Source organism: Andrena cerasifolii, chromosome 3, assembly GCF_050908995.1.
Source record: "Andrena cerasifolii isolate SP2316 chromosome 3, iyAndCera1_principal, whole genome shotgun sequence".
Lineage (NCBI taxonomy): Eukaryota > Metazoa > Arthropoda > Insecta > Hymenoptera > Andrenidae > Andrena > Andrena cerasifolii.
In genome coordinates, this window is record NC_135120.1 from 16,943,371 (window position 1) to 16,959,841 (window position 16,471).

Consider the following 16,471-nt stretch of genomic DNA (forward strand, 5'->3'; position numbering starts at 1 on the left):
CCTTGCGTGGCCACGCCAAGTATTTGACTTCCAGGCCGCGGACATCTAGGCAAATGTCTAGATGTTACATTTTATCTTCGCATTATTAAAATGTCCGCGATATGAGTAATGGAATGTATGAACACAGCATTTTAGCCGTGTATATGTACTTGTGTCATCTTAAGCGCAGTTGGAAAGCACCTTTATGTTCTTGCAGCTCATTTTGATTTCACGAAAAACTATCGGTAATAACTGACTATATATTACGAATAGGGTATTTATGCAATGCAACGCGGTAAAGATCTTATAAACCAAATGAAAGATGTTATGCGTAGGTATCTATAATATTTGCAGTACCTACACATTCCACCTGTGTCAATATACCGTAAACTGGGGGAACATTGGCATGTTTTTGGAACATTTTGCTATATAATATAAAAATTAACATTTTCACATTTGCTTTAAGTATCCTATCATAACATTGCAACTTTTGTGAATGCACTATAAGTGTCGAAATGCATAAAATTTGTGTCCTTATCCTTTTTTAGTACGTGTTAAATACCTGCCGATGTTACCCCGTAACCGGGTAACATTGGCACATCATATATAAATAACACTAAAAAGTTAAAGTTTTACCACATCTGTACTTACATTAACACTTAAATTTGTTTCTTTTTATGTTCAATGGTTTTTATTTTTTTTATTTTAGTTTTTATTTTTTTAATTAACAATTTTAAATTTGGTTTAGGTACCCTATTATAACATTACATCGTTTGTGATGGCAATACAAGTGTGAAAATGTATAAATTTTTATTCCTTTTCCTTTTTACTAGATGTTAAGTAGATGCCAATTTTACCCTGTACTGCCAATATTCCCTCAGTTTACTGTACATGATAAAGTCCTAAGCAACAAGTGAATCAAGTGCTTTTAGACGTAGGACGGAAGGAATACCTACCTAATAGCAAGCCAGCTATGTTTTTTTCAGAGCTTCATCTTCGGAATAAAGAAACGCGATGGACTGTTTCTGATTTACTGTTTTTCTTTAATAGATTGTTAAACAGGTTGCTAATTGATCGCAAATTTTGATATTAACTTTCACGTCCCATCCAAGCCATTTAGGGGTGTACAGATTTGTCACGCGTTACACCACGCTATACATATATGTGTACGTAGGTCTGGGTCCGGTTAAATTTATGAGGCTATACAGCTGCGAGTGCATATTAGATAAATATTTCCTGTTTCTCCATTAAATAGATAACAAAAATGCTATGCAAGTTACACATTTTTCAGGAATGTGTAGATGGCCTATACCTATAGACTGTGCAGTGAATTGTAAAGTAAAAATTGCAAATTTTGTAATTGCAAAAATTGTTTCGTATAGCTTGTATATATGAATATAATAAAATATCAGTTATTCATACAGTGAAAAATTATGCAAATTGGTTAATGGAAATATGGAATTATGCAGCACGTTGTTTTATAATATGAAGATTCTTACGAAGGCCCTTCGTGAAACTAACAGACTTTAATACCTTCCGATGACTTGAATCGAGTCACTCGATGCATTCGATATCAGATGTTACTTTGTTCGTAGCTCTATATACATGCAGATGTAGAATAAGGTAGGTCGAGAATCGTGGGTTGATCTAGGTAATCGATCATGTGTACATTGACAGGCAACAGAACATGTATTGCAATTATCGTTTATTGTTACAGATAAAGTTACAATACGATGGTAAATTCAATACTGATTGAACCGCAACTTTCACTGCTTGTACTTCACGGTGTTTATAGAATGTGGAGACAATTCCAAGCAAACAGTACCCCTTTGCGGATCCAGTACAGTCACGCGCTGCGCGATAATGTTCCTGTAACACGAAAATGATGTCTTATCGTTAGTTATAATTTAGGAGTAGGTACTGCAGCCATCGATCCCTCGATATCCAGAGTATAATTTTGGCAAAGAAACCGAGGCTTACGTAAATATGAACGAGACGATGCTTCAAATACAACGCTAAAACTAATTTAGGATTACCTGTTGTATAGTACAATGACAACTTCGTTGGAAGGTGTTAGGAAGGCTACAGTTTTGACGAAGCTGTTATCGGTTATAGAAATCCTCTTCGATCCGCTGGGAACGAATCTACTGAAATGTGTGAGAGAATAGTACATGGGTTGTTTATAAAATTCGTCCGTCTGTGGATTCACAATAATAGGTGAATCGACAAAATTCTGAATCCAGTTTGGTCCGCCCGTGTTGTCCAGGGCAATGTTCCAGTCCACCCAACCGACTGCCCAATGGTTCAGGTACTACAAACAAAATCATTATTACGGCGAATGTTTGCCAAGCAAGATCATTGCGCATAAGTACACAGGTATGTAGGCTAGTTTGTTTTACCTCTATTATGCTTAAGACATATTTTTCTCCTCGTTCCCACGATCCCAATATAACTTTGGGTTGCAACAGCTCGGTTCCTGTGAACATACAGGTGATGTAACGTTTACGCAGCATTTAGATTGCAAATTATTTCCGTTAAAATGAAATTAATTGATTGTCAAAACCAACTCTACAGCGCAGACGAACGAGGACTTTTCGTTCGGTAAGCTCACCTTCGCATGCCTCAGTCATCAGAATAAATTTATCTGGATATCCCTCGTGCGTTCTGTCCAACACCGATGGAGGAGCAATAAAATCTCCGTACCAATGTACAGCTGTCCCAGAGATGTAATGTTTCGCTTTCTTATTAGCAAATACCTGCTCCATGTACCAAGGCAAGTTAAACCTTTGATCATCTAAGGCCAGAATCAACGTCTTATTGAATTTCGACGCGGCTAGGGTGGGGCCCAAATTATCAGCGACCCACTTAGCCATTGTTGGGGGGGTCCATCCCATTGTGTTAAGACGATCGAAAGGTACGTAGGCATCGAACGGCTCGTTGCCCGTTGTAATCGCCCATATGTCGAGTCCGTTCTTTTTGTAGCCTTCCAAAAATTTCATCAAGTATTCGGCATAGAGCTGATAGTATTCCGGTTTTAAGAAACCTAAACGGTGATCAGAAGGTTGGTAGCGTTCGACTTCAATGAAGCTTATAGCTAGCATGTCGTTTGTTAGCTGTGACAAGCTGTTGTTGCCCTACTGTACTGCTAAACTTACCAAATCCATTGATTTCATCGTTTGTCTTCATCCACGCTGGAGCGGACCATGCGACGCTGAAGAACTTTACGTCGGGATTTAACTCAAGGGCCTGTTTCGCAAACGGCATCTTGTACGTGTAATCTTCCTTTTGGAGCGCGAAGTGTTCCAGTGTAGTATCGTTTTCGGCATCGTCGTATGTGTAAGGCCTTGTCGAGAAATCGGTACCACCGATTGGTATGCGACCCAGGACGTACTTGCTTCCTGTTTTCGGATCGTAATACGTCCTGCAAACAATGTGAAACAACACTGTGCATATTTGGCCTGAAGCAAGTTCACCAGTGAACTTTCATTATGGAATGTATACGTGTATACGTCGATGAAAGTTTCCGGGTGCAAGTGGTAATACAGTAATTACTCTAACTGTCTAACTGATGTTTCGCATACATTTGAATTTTTAAACGAACTTTATCTTGTATTTAAAAACGCCGTTGGAAAAAACAGCGACCTTCAATTCTGGGAAATGGATGTAAATGCGAAAAATTTCCTTTGAAAATGTTTGCATTATCACTCATAATGTATGTATGGAGAATGCAGATAGAAACATGGGTATGCGTATGCCTGCGTTACGAACTACAGTTGCTTGGTCTCTGTATAGGTAGAATAATTATATGAAATGCTCCTTACAGAAAAAAAAAATTCGCGGTTGTGATAGCTATTTAGACTTATTCGTGAAAGATTTAATTCTCAAGCAGTGATTAAGTTTGGTGAATAGAATAAATATGTAAGTAGCATTGCATCAGTAGATGATGATAATTACCGCATCAATTGGTCTTGAGTAGCCGAGCTGAGTTTCTTTATGTTGATGCCAGCAGAATCGGTAAACGCACCACCGAAACCGAGAATCTGTTGGTACTTCTTTGTGGAGTCTACAGTCAGGGCTACATTGAGCAAAGAGTCCTCGCATCTTCCAAACTTCACATTCGATTTGCTCAGCCGGAGACCTTCCCTGTTCGTCACATACCAGTTTGCGCTGCCGTCATTCGGAACGTCCAGCGCGTTGTCCGGTAGACCATCGCAGTAGGTAGCGTTGCAAACGCATACGATTCGATCGACACCGAAACGTCGGGGTACGCAATCGTTTGCGCTACCTGTAATTAACGATATTTCTATATCACTTAGGGCAGAGCGAATGATTTAAGGATGTGACGACACCATATCTGATGATCCGCAACGCATCCGTGTTAAGGCCCACGTGCAGCTTTACCTGTGGCGAGGAAGAAAGCAACAACCAGAAGCGTCTTCCTCATGTTCCAACCGGCCAGTGACATATTTTATATTGAAACTAAGAATAAGTAAGCTGGCCTTAAATGGCAAATAACTTCTTATATAGTCGTGGTTCTCTACACTCTGGAACGTGGTAGGGGTGAGAGCATACGCATTGGCTGTTGCTTTGCTTGTCATCTTAATCGCAAACGTTTAACATATACCTAATTCATGTGTCATCAGTAAAGGTAATGTTTGGTAACGTTTCAAAAGTAATCGTAGGACTTTATTATTTTCACACCTTTCATATATAACACTCGCAATAACATTATTGTGACGCTGTCGCTACGTCGTGGCCTAGTAGATATCTTATAATCCTATCGACAAACTGTATAGCCGTTTTTGTAGGATCTTTTCAGATCTTTTAAGTGTCTGCAGATACGTGCGGTGAATGAACCGTGTATTGTAAGACAATGTTATCTATGCTGTATAAAGTCGCTTTCACGGAAGCTTCGTTATCGCAATCAGGCAAATCAGGGAGCATTGACTTTTCGTTCTCTAGCTGTACATGATCTTAAATATGAAGCGGCAATTGATCGAAAAGTTAATGAACATGGTTTAGGAATAGTACCTATATGAAGGTGACATTCAAAGGATATGTACATGTGTACGTAAAGATTGGCCAGACGTACCTCGACGAAGTGGCTGTTCAAATGAAAAGCAGAAGAAACAGCATGTCTTTGTTTGTTTAACGCGGACACTACATAAGTCGAATATTTCGTACATATGGCGGGATGTGTAGGGGAGAACGGGGACAAACGTAGCGGCTTCATGAAAGTAACACGCCTTTTGCCCCCTTCCACAAACATTTCCTAAACGTTTGCTTTGCACAGTTACACGTGTATAGTGTCTCTTTTACTGTACTGAGTGACGCTGAGCAGTAACACGAATCGTATATCCTGGGCAAGTTAAACTTGTTATTTAGATCATTCAGGTAAGTTTCTCCTATTCTGGCTTTTTTTGTTAATATTCATAGTTACACTGGAGATATTAAACCAATTAGTTGCTAGAGCGTTCTTAGATAATGTCTTTATAAGTTCCTGTATTTGATTTTAACAAGTATCGTATAGTTTGCAGGGTCGGCGTGACAATACATATGATACCGGGCGAAATCATTTTTTGGCGCCCTCTTCTTAATTTTTTAATAAAAAAAAATCCATCTGTTTTACTTTATATAGTTTTATTTAGTTTTATTATAATACATAATAAATACATGTTCAGGTGAAGATTTGTCGTCAGTGTTTACATTTTTAGGTTGATTATCATCACGTTCTTCCTCTTCGAAAGTAATTGTATCGATTTCAGTAGGCTAGGCCAAATGTAAAAAATGTTACCTTTGTCCCCACTCTCCGCTACTAAATATTAATGAACGAGAATGGAGAAACGTTTAGTCCGATATAAATGATGTTACTCCTGTTTCAGGAGAAGTAGTAAAAGTGATACACATAATTGCCCACTTGGCGTAAATGTAAATTGATGCCCATTAATGTGTAAGTTGAACATTTTCCTTGTATCAAGAATACGAAATGGAAATGTAGATAGAACATGTATAATGTGGGATCTTTAAATAAAGGAGGGAACTCGGGGTTTGGGAAACACTGACTAAACTACACTGCGTTCCACGTTAGAGCATACTCGTTTCGCGCAGGCACAACCCTCGGGAAGCGTTGCTACGCCCGACTCCCCACTTAACCGCCTATATTCTTCTCCGCCTCACGGCCCTCTACTCTCTCTGTTAACTTTTCGCGCGGGACGTCTTCACATACGGGGTGACATAATTAGTATTATATACGCACAGCTAGAAACTAGTGGTTTAAAATGCGATTCCAGCTAAGCAAAATTATTTTTGTCGTTATTCATTCCTGTGCGTATATATAGTTTAAAAGTATTTACTCATTTAATTTGTTTACACTCACCAAGTAAAGAACACACCAAACAAAAAGTGTGGCACCTGCTGACGATTAGCAAAGTAAATGAATACAAAAGTGAATAAATAAAATAAAGGTATAAAAACTGTATTTTAATATTTGTAAAGAATAAACAGTCAAATACTCATTTTGTTATTCCATTGAGCGTAATTAGTTTCTCTGTTCGACCACAACTATCGCTATTTTAGCCAGACGACATTTAGATTTGTTTGCAAATAATTTTCGAACACGTCGATTCGAGAAGTACACAGGGATGTCGTAAGTTATGCAATTAAATTTTATTATATTTAGGTAAATCATCCTTTACAACAATTCGGGTGCTGGCCTGCAACCCGGGCGCAAATAAGCAATAAAATCGTAACGCTGATAGATCTGCAAGCTATACGGACGTTAAATGTACCGGTGATTATGAAAGTGGTCCAAGTAGAAAATGTGAAGGAACTGAATCTATCTGTTATTTTGTATCACATCGATTACACAACCGCAGAAGTCTAAACGTTGCGAAACGAGAGACTTGAATTGAATCATTAAAAGTTCGAGGTCTACGTCTGCAGAAGGACTTGTTGTTAGCGGGAGAATGTTTCAAATTGTTTTACCAAAGCCGTTGATTCCGTCGTTAGTTTTCATCCATAATGGTGGTGACCACGCGGCACTGACTAACTTCGTGTCAGGATTCAATTTCATAGCCTCCTGTATGAACGGTATCTTATAATCCAGGGGTGCACAGGGAGCCGTTTTTAGCGCCTAGCTGCGAGCAACCCGCCTGTCCCGTTGCTAAGGTTAGAATCGGTGAGGAGAACTGCAGTAGCGTAGGTGCGTGCTCATAGGCGCGTAGCGTAAGTATATGTATTTCGGCTGTTGGACGCTCGGCTGGTTGCTCGCAGCTAGGCGCTAAAAACGGCTCCCTGTGCACCCCTGTTATAATCCTACTCTTCTTGAGCAAGTGCGAAGTGTTCGAACAAGGTATCGTCTGAGACGTTATCGTAGGTGTAAGGTCTTGTCGAAAAATCGGTACCGCCAATTGGAACGCGACCTAACGAGTATCTACTTCCTTTCTCGGGACCGTAGTACGCCCTACAGATAATGAAATTCTGTCGGTTACATGGACTTGCGTTTAGGGTAACGCAACTGCCTACTCGAATTACAGATTTTGTATAAGCAGCAATAGCACGGAGGAATAGAATTCAACACTATCACCACGTTTGAAACAATTAAAGCATTATTATATTATCGAATCAGTTGGTCTCGAGTAGCTGGGCTAAGCTTCTTTATATTTATGCCCGTAGAATCGGTAAAGGCACCTCCGTAACCGAGAATCGCTTGATACTGTTTCGTGCTACCTTATTGTTAAGGTCGGACCGAGAAAGAGCCCACAGGAACTGAAGGAGGACTTGCACATGTGCATTCTGAGTCCCTTTTTGGTCGACACGTACCAGTAGAAGGTTCCTTCTTCAGGGACCGTCGGTTTATTGTCTGGTGTAGCGTCGCGATAGGTAGCATTGCAAACGCATACGATTTCGTTGGGACCGAAACTGCGAGGCACGCAATCGTTCGCGTTACCTGTGATTTATTGATAACGTATTAAGAATTCAACATCGGAACACGCAAGAAGGCTACAAAGGACAACGACACCTGAAATTCATTTAATAGCCTGGGGCAGAATAGCGGCTGACTAGTATTATATAATATAGATTAATACATTTACTAGCGCCAGTTTCGCAACAGTTGTTACAATCAGCGTTGACATTGGGTTTACACTTTTACAGATAACCATGTCTTCTGGCCAGGGAATCTTGAGTTTGTGAAATATGATATAACTTTATTTTTACCTGTGGCAGCGAAGAAGGATATAACCAGGAGTGCCTTCCACATGCTTCGATTGTTGGTGAGAACTGAAACAAGATTAAGTGATCGTAAAATAAGCAGTACGTACATGGTGGTATCGCGTGGTATAGGATGGCAAATATACAACTAAGCTCTACCAAACAGGCTATTTGAAATCATTTAGTAGGTATGTAAATAGTTTGTTCGTGACTTAAACACGCACGATGCTATGTAGGTACTATGACGCAAAGAATTACAAGCAAACAATACGGAGTAATAATTCGTTATAAGTCACGGGATCCTATGATATGTGACTTTTTATGCCCATTACCTTGAGGGGATCTCTCTCGTTGTCAAAACTAGACAAACCTAGAATATAACGCGTTGTTCGCTTTAAATAGAAAATGTCGATCGCTAAACTAAAGCGAGTGCTGCGATGATTCATCCGCTATAGCACAAGTGCACTTTTATATTTCTCACTTTATTCTTATGGACACACTTTTGACATTTTAAGGAGATTCACCTGACAAGAATAATGTCAAACACGATATCACTTGTCGCGTAAATATTAGATAAGTTTAAATTATTAGGACAGACGGAGTACCAACAATATTAAAAGCAGATGAATTGAAACTTTTCCAATTCATTCGCGTTGCATGTTCGTTGATTTTTTTTTGTAAGTTGCTTGCATAATTAATTGATTAAAGCCCGTTCGCGTTGAAAGTTCAAATTAAATGGAATTTACGGAAGTCTATTGATCGAGGTAAGTTACAAAAGACCGAGGTTCCTATAGATTCTCTGCTCGCATGTCAGTATTGTATCGGTTTTGACGAAGTTAATTGTTTCGGTTTTTCATGAAAGTCGGGGCGCGTTAAACGGCGGATAAAAAGGAAACGCATCGAAGTTTTGTTTCCAAAGCAATTTTAACGATTTACGTGAAATCGCACCTTTGCGCGAACAATGCGCTGCTCGGGTGCCTTTGTTCGAAAAAATAACAATGCGGTAGACAAGACATATTTCTTTTTCATCGAAACCTCGACGGGCTATATTCTGTTAAATATTTATCAATTTTATATAATGTCTATAAGTGATAAAAATTTTAGGCTTGATATATGTAGTTACAGGGTGAAACGGGGAAATGTTTCTGTACAGACTCTTTTCAGACATGGTATCGAATCCCTGCATTAGAGTATAAGATACAGCGCGAATGAATAAGGTTTTGGCGTATTTTTTAGTACAGTTCGAACGCAACTGTTCAAACACCCGAGCACAAAAATATTCGGTATAAAAGTATTAACAAACTTGACACGTAAGTTAAACTAAAGATGTCGTACTGCTGATGCAGAGCTAAAATTATCCACTGAAATGAACTTGAACGGTCCACTTGGATCAACAGTGCGCGGATAAATATAAAACATTCGAAAGAGACATGTTCGGCATAGGGTAGTGAAAGAACGATGCCCAGGCTAGTTGGACAGCTAACCATTCGATTGATTTCAATAGTGGCATAAACTTCATGTTTCGCCAGAGCGACCGACAGAACTGCCGAGATTCAAAGGAAATTCTCGAGTAAAACGGACACGCAGCCAAAAATCCTGTATTAGAGAGGCAATCCACGAGAGGCTTCAATCCACGAGAATTTCGAGAATGTCAGGGTAAAAATAATGACTGCGAACAGTCCGAGATAAAACTTGAACTAAGGTGAATGTCCCAATTTCTGATCATTTCGTATTTTTCTTATTATTATATGCGTTACGTTTGTACTATAGTTGCAAGAAAATAATTCTAAATTATTTAAACATTTACGCGAGTGTTGCACGAGCTTGGGTCAATACATACATCGCTATTTTTTATCAGCAGAAATACGGACATTTAGAGCATTATATATTTAATTACAAATTACTAATAGTTAAACATCTTGAAATATCTTTCTTACATAGTTTTTGAATCGGTTGACTTATCATTAAATAATTAATCAATTACTCTGCAAATTTTGATCGCAAACAAATATTTTACACCTTTATGACGAGTTAGGGGAGACATTGTTACACAAGACAAGGAGCATGTTGTTACATACGAAAAGGGGCATGCTGTTACAGAGGGAAAGGGGCATGTTGGTACATTGTATTTAGTAATTAATTTATTAATTTAACCCTTAAAGGATTTTATTAAAAAGTTTTAAAAAGGAAACTGATGATATAAAAATAAAAAAAACATACAGTAATGAAAAGGCAGATGGAAAATAAAACCACCAGTAATAATAGACACGTGTCCCCGTATGAAACGGACGACGATAATTAGTGCAACTGATTTCAGTAGTTTTTTTATTATTTTTAAAATAGATTTTTTATTGTATATTTATTGTAATAGATTCTTACCATTAATAAATTTACTTTTGTCCAAGAAAACGTCATCATGTTACTCATAATAAGCCTCGTTTCGTAAAATTCAATCCTGTAACAACTTGCCCCGTATTGTGTAACAACTAGCCCCTACTCGGGGCACGTTGATACAACATGTCTCGACCTTCAAAATGGCTTGTTTCAAAGTCATGGTTTTCGTTTAATTACATGCGCTAGCGGTCATCGGTAGAGGAAAGAGCGTACTTTAAGCGAGAGTCATTGATAGTATTGAATATGGAATGCAAAAAAAAATAAAAAATAAAAGAACTGAAAAATGTAACAACTAGCCCCGGTCTCCCCTACCTCTTAAATGAGCAGAGATTGGGACATTCACCTTAAGTCATAAATACGCTGAGTTGTAAGCGGCATAATATTTTATCATACACTACTGTCTTCCAGAAGAGATGTCTGTTTGTAAATCTAAAATATAAGAGAACTGTCGAAACCTGGTTTGCCACGTATCGAATGCTTGTCCTCCGCAGAAAAATTATGTACATACGCTGTTACGTATGCTACGTGTAAAGGGAACTTCCCGCTAGAGATAATAGCGGGAATGGTAACAATAAAGCGCACTTACTTTTTCTTTAACGAAGTCAAAGAAACGAAACTGAACTATAGATCTCTCGACATTGGGTTTTGAATTTAAGGGGCCATGCTCAGTCAGGAGGCCGAAAAAAGGGTGGTCTTTGGAAATTTTTTACTCAAAAGCTATAACACATTTCTCAAAAAATCTTTTTTCCTTTTAAGGATTGCATCTAGTACCGTGCATCGTATTTTTTTTATTTAAAAATATTTAGCAATAACTAAGTTATTGTCCATCACTCGAAGGTTCTCTAAAAATAAAGGCTTCTGCGGTGACCACTGCTGCTCGAAAGTCGATCATCTGAAATAAAAAATTCAAAAGAATTTACTTATTATATTATATTATCTAGTATTTGAAAGAAGGTTTCTTCGAAATATTGATTTGGGAAAAAATGGCTGATGTTTAAAGTAAAAGTTTCAATTTTTATCATAAATCGTTCCTGATTTTCGTCAATTAAAAGAAAACTAAGCATCGGATAAAAAAATCCTTCGTTCAAATACTAGATAATATAATATAATAAGTAAATTCTTTTGAATTTTTTATTTTAGATGCTCGACTTTCGAGCAGCAGTGGTCACCGCAGAAGCCTGTTTTTCAGAGAACCTTCGAGTGATGGACAATAACTTAATTACTGGTAAATATTTTTAAATAAAAAAATTACGGTGCACAGTACTATCTGCAATCTTTAAAAGAAAAAAAGATTTTTTGAGAAATGTGTTATAGCTTCTGAGTAAAAAATTTCCAAAGACCACCCTCTTTTCGGCCTCCTGACTGAGCATGACCCCTTAAAGGAAAAAGGAATACATCCGTAAACCCAGCAAAGCTAGAGTGGCCTATGTTGAGAGGTATGAAAGGAAGGACCTTTGTCTCGCGAGGAATTATGCGGCGCATTTAACGACCCGTAATCGAGAGAACGTAGTGCGGGGACGGGGATTCTATAGGTGGATCATAGATAAATCGGGCAGCAAGATCGCGAGGACAGTTCGGCAGGGTGATTGGTTCCCTCTCGGAAGCAGTGGTGCGAACAGACGGCGAAATCCCTTGGAAATTACTTGCCCCTGGGGCAGAGAAAGTACGAGGACGCTTTTATGCGCACGTTAAACAGATCGTTCGGGGACAGGGACAGGGACAGCTCGATAAGTGGATACGATACGAACGAGGAGGAACCGTGGGCTTTAATAAATCAAAGAGTCACCCTGCGATACGCGGCGCGGCACGGAACACGCGCGTTACGAGTTAGGCTCGAATCAAATGATATGATCCGTGAAAGGGGCCCAACTTCTGAGAGCGCACTAGCCAAACAACCCGCTCCAGGAAACCAATTCCCCCCCTCGACACTGTGCGCGTAAACTGGCGATAACATTATTCTCTGGGATAAAAAAATATTCATTCCCTGCAGAAGTTGTGACCGTAAACCAGCCGCAAGAGGAGACCTTCTCTCTCTCCAGCCCAGACTAAGTAGCTCATCCGAGTTTCTACATTTGCCGCGCGCTCTGCCACGTTATTACGCGGTTCAGTCGCGCGATGAAGAACCTGCAGAATGCCCCCGGATGGTCGTCAATTTATTTCAGTATGCAGCAGCAACGCAAAATCAGTTTTATAAATCAAATAACGAGGGCAGTTATAATTGGTTCTCATCAGCAAACAGACTAACCGCGAGGACGTAGTAGTGATACCAGGAGTTGTCAATCTCATTTCCGCTTCATATTTATAGACTTTAAAAGTGTGTTGCTACACATATCCGATGTAACGTTTCATGCTAATGCAGGCAAATGTATTTCCAGGAAGTGATATTGTCATTGGAATTCGTCAAATTGCAACTATTAAGGAATGAATAATTCCCCCTGAAGAACGTTATCTAGACGCGTTGGATGTCCTTCGAAATACTTGTGACGCACAAGCAGGCAGAAAACAGTAGCGCGACTCGTTGTGCAGGAATCTTCATTTGCAACACGGATCGGGAAAGCCTGCCTGCTGTTCGATAATGGCCAAAAACACAGCTGGGAGTGCGAATGGTTCGTGTTGACATTCCATTAGATTTGTCATGTGTAAAGATTGCATGACCGCATGCATCGCAAAGGAACTTGTGTGTGTCTGCTTTACGAAGTTGGTAACGTTGGGAATGTAAAATACCCGGCTTCATATCGACGTGCGTTACGAAAAGTAGCACGTTTCAATTTTCTTAGGAAAAGTAGCACGTTTCGGTTTGCCACGAAAAGAAACACGTTCCATAGTTTCTGACGAATATTAGCACGTTTGGTCTTCCGCCGCGAAGACTAACACATTTGACTGCTTCGCCACGAAGAATAGTACATTTGACTGCTTCGCCACGAAGAATAGCACATTTGGGACTTTACGGCGAAAATTAACATATTATCTGGTTTGGCCACGAAGAATAGCACGTTTTGGATTATACAATGATTGCTATTGACGTGTACAATTCTAGTGAATAATGAGTTCTAGAGTACCGTGACTATGAATGCAAGTGTTTGAGTTCTCGTCTCCTGGTGTCGTGGTCGCTCGCAGGAAGACTAAAATTTCCCTTTTCCTTGAACTTGTCGAAATAGTGGTGGTTCCAGGAAGAGTGTCGAAGACAACTGAGTGATGGAGGGGTGTCATTAAAAACAGTGGTGAGTCCTATCTAAGTCCCTCCCGCGTGTTGGAAACCGGTGAAAAATGCAGGTATACGCGACGCGCGGACTTTGGGCCTTGGTGTGGTGATCGCGCGGCTGCAATTAAACGCGCATGTGGTTGCTATCCTAATCCCTCAGAACCTTCCAAATTGGCTGCGCTAATAGCCACACTCAGGCTTACAACTGTGTTTAATAAAAGTCCTGAGTTTATGGATGAGGACGGCAAACCAAGTGTCCGCCAGATGATGAACGCTGTTTGTAGGGAGAAACCCTGACCATCGGCTATACTATAGACGTAGCTCCTCGCAACATCAACTGTTGAAAATATTGTTTAATAAATAATAATTCCATCTAATCTCCAAAGGACAACACGTATGAAAATTTTAATCTACATAATTCAAGTAAGGGAGAGCGGGGGAATTGCGAACGCGGGGTAAACCCGAACATGCTAATTTTCGTGGCAAACCGCTCTAACGTGCTAGTTTTCGCAGCGAAAGACGAAACGTGCTATTTTTCGTGGCAAACCGCTCAAACGTGCTAGTTTTCGCAGCGAAAACCGAAACGTGATAGTTTTCGTGAGAACGAAGGCAAAAGTGCTACTGTTCCTAAGAAAATTGAAACGTGCTACTTTTCGTAAGAAAATTGAAACGTGCTACTTTTCGTAAGAAAATTGAAACGTGCTACTTTTCGTAAGAAAATTGAAACGTGCTCCTTTTCGTAAGAAAATTGAAACGCTCTACTTTTCCAAACGCACGTCGATATTTGCTTTGACTCCGCTGACATTCCACTGCAAACTTCACTCTTTGTTCTTTTCCAAGTACACAAAAACTGATTTGTGTTACATAAGTACGTAATCTATATATACGCGTGTGAGTCGTTTGAAACGAACGACGACACATTCGTCAATACACTTCTGTCAGGTTAACATACTTCTATCGATACTTTCCCAAGCAATTAATGGTCCAGTGACGTGGGCAGAAATTGCTGATCTGATTTGCTTGCACGAACCGTTCGGATCTGTAAAGCCTTCGCTGTGCCGGCTACACTGTTTTAATATGAAATCCGAGACGTGTTTGCTAATGATAGGAAAATGGAGGGTAAAGGCGACCTAAAATCAAGCGAATTTACGTCGCCGTGGAATAATAATCATTTTATCCAAGTATGAAGTTTCAAAGTTTGTTAGCTTGGTATTAATTCGACTACGTAGGTTGTAGATAAGTGATAAGAAGGCGAGATCGAAGGGATGTGGGGAAGTTTAGTGCCCCATAGTCTGCGGCACGGCGTGCGAGACAACAACGAATACTTATGCAAATCGGTGTCGAAAGTTTTTAATGAAAATTTGTAATCTCGAATTTTCTAAGAACTCGAAACTTTTGGGATGCCATGAAAATGCTAATCAAACGTTGTCCTGGTGTTCCGCTGAAACGTCGAGTGTCTGACGGGGGTTCGCCGTTTGCATTCAAATGTCCCTTCTCCTTTTCATCTTGCTCCGTTAATTTTAACGTATGACGCCCGTTCGTTCTAAGAATGGACGACAAGAGATTTGTTATATTTCAACCCTTTGGAAAGAGAAAACTGCCGCTTGCGGTCTAGCCGCTAGCGCAACACTTTCGGGGCAGAATGTTAAACCTATCGCTCCATTCAGACCCTTCGCGTTTCGTGAATTTTCCCAGCAATAATTACGCATAGGGTAGGTGTATCGTTTGCGGCCATGTGTATAATTATCTTATTTTTAAACTGCTTGCAGATCATTATTATGTGGCGAATTTCACATCATAAATATTTAGTTCAGTATACCGCCAGAAATATAAGGTTATATTTATTGCTTACACGGAAAAATATTATATTTTTTAAGAAGTAGCCAAAACTGGTACAATACCTTAAGGTGGCCACAAATGGTGCATCTACCCTAGGTATATATCGTTATCAACTGCATTTAAATGGTAGCAACTGCTCTTTTTACATTTTACAAGCGTAAACACTTATCCTGTTGGGAACAGTTAATTCCTGCTACATCGCCCGATACACATTCATATTTCAAAGTAAGCGTTCCGAGTACGTTTTCAAGGCCCGGAGCGATTTTAATTTACCTCGTGAAATATCTACATGACGTATATCTTGTGACACCCTCGTAACGTTGTAGCTGCCTCAGCAAAATTTTTGAAATCATCTTCGGCGCTGTTATGCCTGCGCATCAATAGCTTCTCCTCCACGTATGGCAAGCTTTATCGCATTACTTCCGTTCCTTTCGACTCGAACCGAATAATGAAGTAAGCAAATTGCTGGACTCGTGTTCGTTCTAGGTATTGATTTATTCCCCGATTCACGAAAAGACCGTATTACTTATGCATGGGACAATCTAGCGTTGCTCGTTAACCTTTTTCGTACCTTGGCTGCGTGTCGATCACCGAATGTATCTACCGAAGCTGCCCGACGAGGCGTAAATACCGGGACAAATAAAATGCCAAGGGGTAGACAACGACCGTGCACGATGACTACTCTCGACTACTCTGGAATGGTGCTCGAATGTCCGCTGGTGTTTGTAAGAATAAGTGCCACTTTACTTGGCCAAGCTGAAATTAAATTCAACCAAGACAAATGGCAGCGCTAAGCCAGCCCCGCTCCTGCGAGCATGTGAAATGTAAATTGCTTTGAATTAAGGC

At 39.8% G+C, this 16,471-nt stretch overlaps 1 protein-coding gene and 1 long non-coding RNA gene across 4 annotated transcripts in view; both read right to left on the minus strand.

Annotated features, from left to right (window-relative positions):
* Positions 1-1,667: 1,667 nt before the first annotated feature.
* Positions 1,668-16,471, minus strand: part of LOC143366682 (lysosomal acid glucosylceramidase-like) — a 61,983-nt gene continuing 47,179 nt past the window's right edge. The window contains exons 1-8 of one of the 3 annotated variants that reach the window (XM_076807931.1): positions 8,523-8,531; positions 8,197-8,259; positions 3,934-4,264; positions 3,135-3,400; positions 2,591-3,022; positions 2,379-2,455; positions 2,016-2,290; positions 1,668-1,848 (exon numbers count right to left, since the gene is read on the minus strand). In XM_076807931.1, coding sequence (XP_076664046.1) covers positions 1,746-1,848; positions 2,016-2,290; positions 2,379-2,455; positions 2,591-3,022; positions 3,135-3,400; positions 3,934-4,264; positions 8,197-8,239 — 1,527 coding nt within the window. In that variant the 5' untranslated portion in view covers positions 8,240-8,259; positions 8,523-8,531 and the 3' untranslated portion in view covers positions 1,668-1,745. Of the gene's footprint in view, positions 1,849-2,015; positions 2,291-2,378; positions 2,456-2,590; positions 3,023-3,134; positions 3,401-3,933; positions 4,265-4,380; positions 4,495-8,196; positions 8,260-8,522; positions 8,532-16,471 lie in introns of those variants that run through there. The other 2 variants (XM_076807929.1, XM_076807930.1) reach the window with 2 other exon arrangements.
* Positions 13,387-13,591, minus strand: LOC143367196 (uncharacterized). The gene is made up of 2 exons (XR_013085001.1): positions 13,528-13,591; positions 13,387-13,497 (listed from the first exon to the last, which is right to left on the minus strand). It is a non-coding gene; the product is annotated as an uncharacterized LOC143367196 (long non-coding RNA).